This window comes from Anabas testudineus, chromosome 9 (genome assembly GCF_900324465.2).
Source record: "Anabas testudineus chromosome 9, fAnaTes1.2, whole genome shotgun sequence".
NCBI classification, from domain to species: domain Eukaryota; kingdom Metazoa; phylum Chordata; class Actinopteri; order Anabantiformes; family Anabantidae; genus Anabas; species Anabas testudineus.
In genome coordinates, this window is record NC_046618.1 from 17,248,882 (window position 1) to 17,259,913 (window position 11,032).

The following is an 11,032-nucleotide window of genomic DNA, read 5'->3' on the forward strand; positions in this document are numbered from 1 at the left end:
GCAGCTGAGTTGTGCTGAACTTTTTGAGCCGTCGCCCACGCAAGCCTGACTAGTTGCTGAACATTTTCTCAACATTAACTCAACAATTAAATTTTTACAGTCCACTGTGAAGCTATAATTACGTGAGATATAAATGTTTGGAAGGTGTTTGTCTAGCAGGTAAACTGTGCTGAGGTTACCAGGAGTCCTGCAGTCTTACATTCATTAAAATATAAATCTCGTGCTCCACATTCTTTTTTATAAGAATATAAAATATAATAATACAATATAACAAATACATTAAAATTAAATGATAAATTATTACTGGTATGCTCTACTTTTCTACCTCAGTGTTAATATCGAACATTGATCAGTGGCCATGGCTGCCAGCTGAGATGTGCTTTTACCTGATTGTTTAGGATTTCCAGGTTCCTGAGGGTGGCAGCACTGAGGATCATACCGTCCAACTCACAGGACAGACGCCGAAATGAGCTTCAGAGATTAAAGAATATGATTACAATACAGCTTCAAGTCATGTTTGAATGGTTATAAATTGGACTATGGGTCTATGTGTACCTTTCACTCATAAGAACCCTCTCCAGGCTGAATTCTTGAAGATAACGAATGAGTGGCCCCAGACAGCAGATCACTGGACTTTCAAAAGACGCCACACTTGACAAAGAGCGTGAGTCTGGAGGAGGCACACGCAAACACACCACACTAGTCATTACTATACGAGTCACAGCTTGTTTTAGTCTAAATGAGAGTATTTGAGCAACTAAGGAGAAGGTTAATAAAGAAAAGAGGCATACAGCAAACAAAGCTAACACACCTTTCTCCTGTGTGTTGCAATAGAACTCAGTGACCGTGCTCATCGCAGAGGCGAACTCAAACTGAGCGCTGTCCCTCTTCTCAACTCTCACTCGATCATCGGCCTGAGTGCTGAAGGAAAACAACATGATAACATAAAGGTCTGTGGTGTGACTGTACAGACAGACAAAGTGAGGGAAAGACATCACATGATGGCAGCACTTTTCTTCCTGTGAGAAAAAAATTTGATACAGCAGCACTGTGTGTTCCAGCTGTTCTTTTCTTCAACTAGACTCCACACACACACACACACACACACACACACACCTGTATCTCCCTATCGCTCCATTCACTCTTTCTGCATTGCTGCTTTCAAGGACTATGTTGAATTGTCCCTTCTGTTGTTGCCAGGGCAACCAAGGCAAACACGTGGCTCTGGACACAGTGATGGAGCATTTTCTTTCTTCCGTTTCCTAATGCTCACACACACAGACACAGACACACATAGAAGAATCACTTTCTTTATCTTTAGCTACTGGACGAACTAGAAGCAAAAACTGTATAAAAGTGATCAATAGACTGCACATTGTCCCCCGACTGCAACTAGAACCATTAATCTTTTAACCAGTCGATTTAACCATATTACGCAGGTTAGAAGAACAGCGGCAATAACACATATTGATCCAGGGACAGACGGCTGCAGTGTAGCATTCGTGTAAAGCCTTGACTAGACCAATTGTAAAGGAGGACATCTCTGAATGCTTTGTGCTTAAGGTTTATGCAAACAACATTAAAAATTGTTAGCTGGTGGGTTACGTAGCCTGAATATAGTTATAGTTCAGCTTTGTTTTTTGTTGGTGATATAGGAGAAAAATTACATGTAAACAAGATTAAAAGTGTGCAAACACCCTATTGGCTCAATGGAGCTACACTCATGCTAACTAAATACTAACATGCGAACAACAGCAATGTTAGGTTAATGTTTAGAAACTTTTCTGACCTGTTCCTGTAAGACTTTTTCACGTAAAAGACTTCAGAGGGTCTGCTTTAATACAGAGAGGGGATAATTTTGAGGTGAGCAACAAATTCAATTTCAAATTGGGTTCACATCACTACATCTGTGGAGGGGTGATGCACCACTTCTCTGGCAATTAGATTCTTTATGCTGCCATCTCTTTTGTCTGTTTGTTTGTTTGTTTGTTTGTTTTTCCAAACACTCAGAGCACTGTCACGGGTCCAATCAATCAAAAGCAGGGATGGCTAAAGGTTAAGAAGCTGCCACCCAGAGATCAGAGGTTAATGTGCTCAGCAGATAAAATTGCTTGATTAGTATCTGTTGCTGTAGGGTGAAAACAAAGCTCTGAGAGAGGCCATTTAAATCTATACACGTTAGAAAACATAATGTGTGTGTTTTATATGCGTGTGTGTGTGTGTGTGTGTGTGTGTGTTAATCTATCTTGATTATTAGACTGCTACTGCACCACGTGCCAAGCAGCTACTAATAACTCAAGAATGTCAATCATTTACCTAAAATCTTTAAAAGAGTGAGAACGCCTGAACATTCGTGTTGACAGTGAGCTTTTCAGTTTTTCTGATCACTGCTGTTTAGGGTGTTTCTGACTTATGACTCCAGGCTGTAGATGAGTAAAGCAACTAATACTGCACCTAGCTACCATCAACCTCCCAGGGACTAATTACCTGCTGCTGCATGGACACACATTCATCTCATTGCCAGGGGGCTCATCTTGTCAGCCCACCCCAGAGACATGGAGGCTGCAGAGCGAACGTCAGCAATCGTTTTATATGTTCACCTGGGTTGGTTTTACCTTTGCATTTTTCAATAGCTTGAACAGTTATGTGACCCCAATGTTAAGTAACAACACCAATGTCCATCAACATGTCTATGTTACAAGCATTTTTCACTGTGTCATTCGTGTCAGTCTGCTGAGTCACCAAAAAAAACAAATCACCTAGAAAATATCTTGGGGGTTTGCCAATAGTAGATTTGAAAATGACCTGGCACAGCTGAGTTTCATGTGTGAATATAAAGGTGATAAATGTTCTGTCTGAGCTGAACAGACAAAGCTGCAAATTGAGGAGAATCTTGTCTCCGATGAGCACAATGTTAGAGAGCAGTGCTGTTCAAACACAATAATTGGACTGGCCTTTACAGGCCCAGCACCACCATAATCACTCAACACGGACGGCTGGAAGGGGAGACACAAAAAGAGAGAGAAATGAATACAAATTAACCATATTTTCCAGATTTAAATCCCAACAGTCGGGGGAATGAAAAGGGAAAGAAAACAGTCACTGGATGAAAAAAGGTTAATAATGAGAAATGTGCACCATCAAGCAGTCAAAGACAAAAGATGCAGAAAGTAGCAGACATCCCTGCCATTTATCCAACCATCCCCTTCTATCTAATCTAATCCACTCCACTCCCTCCCACTCATTCGTTTCATTTTCACAGCATAATGCAATCACCGGCAGCCTCCAGAGGAACCCGTCCCTACTGGTGCGAACATGCTGGGTGCAGATTGTCAGCAAAGATGATCTCAATGGCAGCACGAAGGGAGGCAACAGGTTTCTGGAATAGAGCAGTTCAGCGTCACCATCTCTGGCTGTGCCGTTAGTCACCCAGTAGAAAAGGAAATGAACTCTTTCTGTTCTGCTTGTTTACACAGAAGCCTGCATCCATCATTTCTTCCCACCAAGAACCTAATAAATGATTTATTTATTGTTCATTTTGTACATTAAAAGTAATAATCAGTAACATCCATAAATATGGGTTTATAGAGTAGTTTGTGCCATCTGACTGCCCAGCAGCTGCAGTCTAAAAAGACTTTGACCATGAGTAAAAGGTTCTTAATTCCTTCGTTCCTAATTTTAGGAACATTTACACATATTCTTTGTAAAACAAATACTATAAAAACATTTTAGAGGATAGTCGGTCTGTGAATTTAAATATATAAATGCTGGATGGACCCTGTTAAACCCTGTAATTAAAGCCAAGACACATCACATAGCTTCTGTATGACCCTGCATTAATTTCATCATACAGACTGAGCCTAGAGAGCTCCAGACAAAACAATGTTCCTTCTGTCTTGGGAAATCTAAACACAATCCCTCAAAATGAACTCACATACACACACACTTATGTGCACACGCAGATAGGCTGTCAAGTTCAAAAACTCAGTGACAAAATCCTAAATGGACACAGACTGCCCCCTAGTGTTTACACAGGAGATTACCTGGCATTCGTGATGCTCTGTAGGAGTCTGTGGGTTTGTTCTGAGAGGTCAGAGGGCACCAGGATCTCCACCGGGTTGATCTTCAGGACACGACCTTCCAGCTCAGAGCGCGACTGACCATCAGGGAAACAGTCCAGTAACACATCTCCTGTGCTGGGCTGCACTGCCTACATACACAAATGGATGCATATGAACATAAATTCAAATATTCAGAGAAACATGTGCATGTGTTGGAAAGTTTTTGTTTGGCAACCTCTTTAAATCAGTATGAAATGCATAAGTTAACAGTAGTTAACAGTAGTTTTAGTAGCATGAAAAGATGAGAATGATTATTTAAAAGAAATAAAACAATTAAATGGCATAAAACTAAGGCAAATTTAAAAAGTATTATTTAAAAGTAAATTATATTCTTTACAGCCCATCTAGCATCCCTTTATCTTAGTGATTCTTTTCTATTATGGCCTCTGTCATTTTGCATAATTATTATATTTAATGACAGGCTATGCATATTTTCTAGAAATTAAACTGATAAACTCCTAAATAGAAGAAAAACAAATTGTAATAATTCACAGTACGCATACTGCTACAAAGACCCTTTCCTTCTCCACAGACTAGACTGTGGCACCTCATCAACTACACTGTGGGAAAACTGAGCATGACAAAGGAAATAAAACTGTAATTATTAAGTTACATGAAACATCAACTAAAGAAACAACATAATTATTTTGTTTGAATATATTTTCAAAAATAAGCTGTGGTGGGATCTTGGTTTTGTTGTCAATGTTACTATTCCTAAGATGTCTGAATGAACAGACTTTATGAGGTTGATCTCATCAGACTCACCACCAGCCCCACAGTGAGCTGCTTCTTTAATTTGTCCCAGTTCTCACTGATACACAACAGGAAGCTGTCAGGAGGGTCCAAGACCACATCACCACTGCCCCCCTCCTCCACGTCCCCCAGTCGGCAGACTGGGTTTACATCTTTAAAGAAAGTCAAGGACACTGCTTTAGAAATACAGAGATAGAAAGTGCCCTATTAACTGCATGTGCATACACACACATTCTGACTAAAAGGATACCCTCTCCCACTAGAGTGGACTTAGTGTACAGAGCGCTGAGCTGACGAGTGAACAGATTGTTTCTATTGGCCCCTGAGGCCTTGATCGCCGACGTCTCTGTCTGTTTCACAACACCAACCTTGAAGAGAATAACGCAGAGATAACAAACATGTTCAGTTTAGACATTAACCATACACACTTTCCATATATGAAGTATTTTTATACCTTGTGGCCGTGAGACACCAAGCGTCTGACATGAACAAACAAACGGTGTGTGGGGATACTGCAGGTCATGAAGTTGTGATCCAGGTGACAGATGATATTTAGCTCTTTCGCAGCAATCTGTTCACATAAACAAATTATATTTGATCAGCAGTGACACACAACTTTAACAGGAAGTAAAAAGCATCAGCTTAAATACCCACATGACTTTTACTCTGTAACATATTTGATATATTTTGGATCAATGCTGTTTCTTCTCTGCATTAATAACACAGATGCTCTTCAGTTCTCACCTCAGCATCCTCTCCAAAGAACCTGTACTTGTAACCACACTCCACAGCCAACAGGACATCTCTATGCTGCTGTTTCAGTTGGATCACCTGCTGCTCCAGAGGAGTGTATATGCTCTTTGAGCGTCTAGAGGGGACACCAGAGTCTGAAGGAGGACTCAGCTCTGCACTCCGTCCCCCTGACTTTGCAAACTGAGCGAAGTGTAACCCCTACAAAAGCAAAAATAATTAAATAATTGATTAGTGTTGAACAGATTATAATATACTCAAAATTACATATAATTGGCGCTTCTAAAAGAGAAACTACTTTATAACAGGTACTTTATAAAGGTAAGCTGACTGTTTGCCCTCTTGTAGAACGGCCAGAGTAAGCTCCTCTGATGGCCTTGCTCAAGGAAAGCTGCTTTAAATTATCAGGTCTTAAATCTGGTAACTTTAATGTGGTGAAGTTATTTACAGCATATTGGGTACCTGTTTTGGAGCAACTGGTCCTGAATTCTGCTTTCCTTTGACATCCTCTTCTTTTTCATCCTCAAGCTCCTCCTCTGTGCGTTGAAGTCTCCTTTTAATACTGTGTTGATCTGTAACATCCAGAGGAGGCCACATGCTGCTTCCTTGCTCACAGATTTTACTACTAGCATCGTCTGTTGCCGTCTCCTTTTCTTGCCTCTGACCATCACTGTGCTTGACACTGGGCTCAGCTATGCAGGTGAAGCCTTTAAGTTTTTCCAATGTGGAGGAGCAGAGGCCCCCAGGTCCTTTGCTTGGTGCTGGCTTTGTCCCTGAAGAGATCGGAAATTCAGTTCAAATGTAAATATATTACTCTTTCATAAATATGCTTGGCTGTGGAAATACTCAGGGAGGTTTCTCCTGCTCTCTCTTTATCAAATAAATCAAAACTCTACTTTTTAATGACTGAATTTAACAAAATGCATTAAGTAGGCCTGTGTCTGTGTTGAGAAGAAATAAGTTTGTGTGTGAGGAGCACAAACCTTTAGGACTTTGACAGGACGCAGACTCATAGTCCAGTTGTTGTGGAGAAAGCTTAGCTCGTTTTGTTGGCTGCCCCAAATCATCACACGAAAGTTTCTGCTGCAGGAACAAACCCAGCTGAGGTTCAGTAATTAGCTTTAGCACTAAATGCATTGTACCTGACAGCATGTAGCACACCTCACCTTGCCTTTTGAGCACCGGGGCTCACCGGGACCTGGGTTAACCTCACACCGGCTGCTGGAAGCGTTGCCGCTGCTCAGTCCTCCGAAGTACCTGCTGATAGACGTCTGAGTGATGCAGGACTTCTTCAGAGACTTTGGCATGTTTTAATTCTCCCTTACATTGGATGCATTGTCTAGAAATGTACAGGAACAAGTGCACAGGCGAAAGTAAACCGCGCAGTACGAGGTATTAGCTTCAGCTGGTCCCGGCTTTTCAAAACATACGGCGCATGTGCTGACGTCACACGGGCGCACAAATGACGCAGCCAGCGTTTTTAATTTTCTTCATCTGATTTATTGAGGTGGAAATTATAAACAGAAAACATTTATGAAATGAATGCACTGTCACAGTAATATCTAAATATTATTTCAAATCACTGGTTTCCATCTGGAGAATTTACTGCAAGACTCGTTCATTGGCTGCACTTTGGCTACAAATTCTGTGTGAGCAATTTGTTTTCTAAAAATATAAATATATCTGAGCTATAGAAGTGAGATAGAGGTAAAAAAATAAAAAAACAAAGAAAAATTCAAAAAAAGAGGAAAAGAAAATAGGAAACTGGAAAAAAAAGGAACGTCTAGAATACATGACAGCAAAAAATGAATAACTGCAAAAGGGAACTTAATGAGTTCATTCAGTAGGTCAAACAATGGAGGACTAAAAAGCTGTGGGACACTGTGAAAGCATTTCTGAAGATGATGAATTGAGTGATTTCTACCTGAGGTTTCAAGAGTGTTAACTTAGTGATGACATCTGTGACCCTGTCTGGACTAGTACACTAGGTTATTAGAGATGTATGATTTTCCCAGTTCTCTTGTATAAATTATAAATTTTTTCATAAGCAAAATGTCCAACTACATACTTAAATGTTCTGAGGACACTTTAATTATCTGGCTTCCATGCAATGGACATACACTGTAATAGCCATTAAAAGGATCTTCAACAAAGTACTTAATGACTTAATTTGAACACTTTTAAGACATTTCCGTTTAGATTTTTCATACATTTCTCTTCGTCATATTGTTCACACATTGATAGAACAAAATAACAATTAATTTTGTTTAAATTCAACATTAAAATTCAGTAAATATGCAATAAGTGAAGGTGTGAATACTTTCTGAAGTAAAAAGTAAATTGTATTTTGTGTGTATTGTATTTGAACAAAATATATTGCTGAGTACAGTTCAGAACTAACTAATATTGCTTCAGCAATAAGGTCTGTTTTTATAATTACTATTATGTTTAACTTGACATTTTTGTTGTTGTTGTTTCAGACAACAACTTCACCTGAGGGGAAATTAGATACATCTTAAAAACCACTTAGAATTCAATGAACTGTGAACTGGACTATTCACGTCCGATCATGTCCTATTGTAAACTAAAACCATCAAGTAAGGTCAAAGTTAAAGTTTTCCTTTTGGTAAACTTCTCTATTTAAGTAATACGTGTCCACTTTATTTTTAATTTTTCTTTTAACAGCTTTGTTCAGCTGATAAAGTAACACTCACGAGTGAATGTGTTTTTTGCTGATTTACGGAATCTATTTTGAGAACTACAAGGACACAGTAAAAGTAGATAATGCTGCCACTTTATTCAGGTCACTTGTTGGAGGCTTTGTGAGGAAATGCAAATGTTGTGAAAGTAGAGTGAGAACTAGGCTCAAAGTTTCTCTGCAGTTCATTCTCTCTCCCAGGCTTGATTAACACCGTTTCTCTCCACACTCATGATGCAGTTTTATGGAGCTCTGATCGTGTTCATGACTCTGTCTACAGGTAAGAACAGCTTAACTGAGTTAGAACAATGTGCTTAGACTGATAATTGTAAGTTAAAGAACCGTGGAGATGTTTAAATGTTGTAAGAAGTGATTGGAAGTGAAAACGATGAGATGAGCTTATCATAGCGTAGAGACTGGATACAGTAAGTAAAATATCGTCTAAAATTGTACAAATTGTGGTTTTACATGTCAGACTATTTCTTGTTTAGTAGGAAATAAACAAATTTATGTTTAATTAAAAAAGATAAGACACTATATCCAAACACCCAGAAGTTTGTTCCATGACTCATGATGTGCTTAGATGTTTTTACACATATTTGTTCTTGAGTATGACATTTACTGCGTCTTCCTGTAAAAGCTTAATGGAAACTCTTTGTGAGGTATAGCTTCACTAAGAGTTCCTGTTAAGCTGGCAGGTCGTGAATAGCTATGTCCTCTTTCACTGCACAGCATGTGGACTAAGATGCTACACATGCACAGCCACGGACCCCAAATCCTGCACAGACACCAAATCTTGTCCAGTCATCTTCAACCGTTGTTTCTCTCTCAGAGTAGAAGGTACGTTGTTCTTTAACATCAGAGGTTCCTATAACTAATTCCTAGTGCGCACTAAGCTAATTAGTGATTATAATACACATCATAATATGTTTAATATACAGGGTTCAGTAAGTTTTCCATTCATATTTTACAGGTTATGAACTGGTTACCAAGGGCTGCCAGACCAGTGCATTATGTGTAGGTGCTATGGCTTGCTGTGAAGGGGACTTATGTAACAGTGCCATACCCACTGGACCCAATGTCATCCTCCTGCTGGTATCTTCAGCAGTAACTCTGCATCTCTGGCAAAGCTACAACTGAGAGTATTTAGTTATCTCTATACCAATTTCTATGTTTCTTATTTTTGGTTACACAAATTTCCTACACATTTGCTAATGCAAACAGTATATTTAATCACAGAGAAAGGTCTGCTTCTGCTATCACCATGTTTTCTATTCTATTCCTCTTCCAGTTGCAGCCTGTTGCCTGTTAGATTACAACAAAAAGGGAATAGCACCAATAAAAAGATACATATCAAATGCAGAACTGATTGTGTGCTCTGCTGAAAAATAAAATTGTCTTTGGAAAAACAGTCTCCAGAGTGTGTAAATCTGAAAAGCATTTTAGAACTCATCTTGCATAATGTAGACATACAGCTGAAAACATTTGTTCTTTTATCAGTTTAATGCTGGTTATTGTCTTTTTTTGTGGCGTTTGTGCCAGAACCAGGCACAAGGAAGGGACATGACAAGTTACGACTGGTTAAAATAAGACTTTTTGTAACAAGCTCAGGAATGAGGGAGATCTGGGGTGGACGTATCGGGATGGTCAGGAGTGTAGCAGAATCTGTGAGGACATGATCAGCAACAGGTAGAGGGTAGCTGATAATCAACACGAACTGAAGGATGAGGAAGTTGTAGGCAGAACGGGAGTGGGTGGTTTGAAGAGATCCAGTCCGAGACTTCTGAAGCAACATTTGAGGGCAGGTGATGCAGGGGAGGGGGTTGGTGAAGGGGGCGATCCCGAGATGGTGAGCAGAGTTGACAGGAAGTGGAGTCCAAGTTTGAGGTGGCATGGAGCGGAGGTGAGCATGTGGCTGAGTCTACGAGTAAAGAGGGCTGAAAGGTTTCCACAATCAGAGAGAATGAGGCACAGAGAGACATCATCAATCACATACATATGGACATGACAGGAAGTGAGTGTGTGACAGCAGACATGAACTTTTCTTCAACTTCTTGGACCATTGTTTCTCTATTAATTTAAGCAGGAATTTGTCCGCATACACGCCAGAAGTATTTCTAGGATGTTTTGTTCAATTATCCATCCAACAGGTTCTAAGCGGATTTATTGTTGTATTGTAACTCTTGGTAGCTTTTGTTGTTCAAACAGCAGTGTTTTCCTTGTGTCTTGCAAGTCTCTTCACTAAGGGCTACCAAACTAGTTATGCATATTTAGTATGGACTGCTGTCAAGGAGACTTGTGTAACAGTGCTATACCAACTGGACCCAGCACCATCCTCCTGCTGGTATCCTCAGCCATCATGACACTCTTTCTCTGAGGCTCTGGATCACGCACAACCTCTCTCTCACAGGGTTGATTTACACAGTTTCTCTCCACACTCATGATGCAGTTTTATGGAGCCCTGATCGTGTTCATGACTCTGTCTACAGGTAAGAACAGCTTAACTGAGTTAGAACAATGTGCTTAGACTGATAATTGTAAGTTAAAGAACTGTGGAGATGTTTAAACGTTGTAAGAAGTGAATAGAAGTGAAATAAATCAAGCTCATCATAGCATAAAGACTGGATACAGTAAATAAAGCATTGTTTAAAATTGTACAAATTGTGGATTTACATGTCAGACTATTTCTTGTTCAGTAGTAAATAAACAA

At 39.7% G+C, this 11,032-nt stretch overlaps 2 protein-coding genes across 5 annotated transcripts in view; one reads left to right on the plus strand and one right to left on the minus strand.

Moving 5' to 3' along the window:
• msh3 (mutS homolog 3 (E. coli)) overlaps positions 1–7,046 on the minus strand; it is a 31,877-nt gene extending 24,831 nt beyond the window's left edge. For 3 of the 4 annotated variants that reach the window (XR_003297693.1, XR_003297694.1, XM_026343832.1), the window contains exons 1-11: positions 6,791–7,046; positions 6,608–6,707; positions 6,087–6,397; positions 5,619–5,825; positions 5,329–5,445; positions 5,125–5,242; positions 4,887–5,026; positions 4,044–4,210; positions 812–921; positions 556–670; positions 387–471 (exon numbers count right to left, since the gene is read on the minus strand). Coding sequence is in view for 2 of the 4 variants with exons in the window: in XM_026343832.1 (XP_026199617.1) it covers positions 387–471; positions 556–670; positions 812–921; positions 4,044–4,210; positions 4,887–5,026; positions 5,125–5,242; positions 5,329–5,445; positions 5,619–5,825; positions 6,087–6,397; positions 6,608–6,707; positions 6,791–6,931 (1,611 nt within the window). In the remaining 2 variants the exon portion in view is untranslated. The remainder of the gene's footprint in view (positions 1–386; positions 472–555; positions 671–811; positions 922–4,043; positions 4,211–4,886; positions 5,027–5,124; positions 5,243–5,328; positions 5,446–5,618; positions 5,826–6,086; positions 6,398–6,607; positions 6,708–6,790) is intronic. The other variant, XM_026343833.1, reaches the window with a different exon arrangement.
• A 1,385-nt stretch (positions 7,047–8,431) lies between these two features.
• On the plus strand, positions 8,432–9,731 carry LOC113150868 (lymphocyte antigen 6G-like). The gene is made up of 3 exons (XM_026343602.1): positions 8,432–8,602; positions 9,055–9,162; positions 9,296–9,731. Exons 1-3 carry the CDS (start codon positions 8,554–8,556, stop codon positions 9,460–9,462), a joined length of 324 nt encoding a protein of 107 aa, XP_026199387.1. The 5' UTR covers positions 8,432–8,553; the 3' UTR covers positions 9,463–9,731.
• The last annotated feature ends 1,301 nt before the right edge of the window (positions 9,732–11,032 follow it).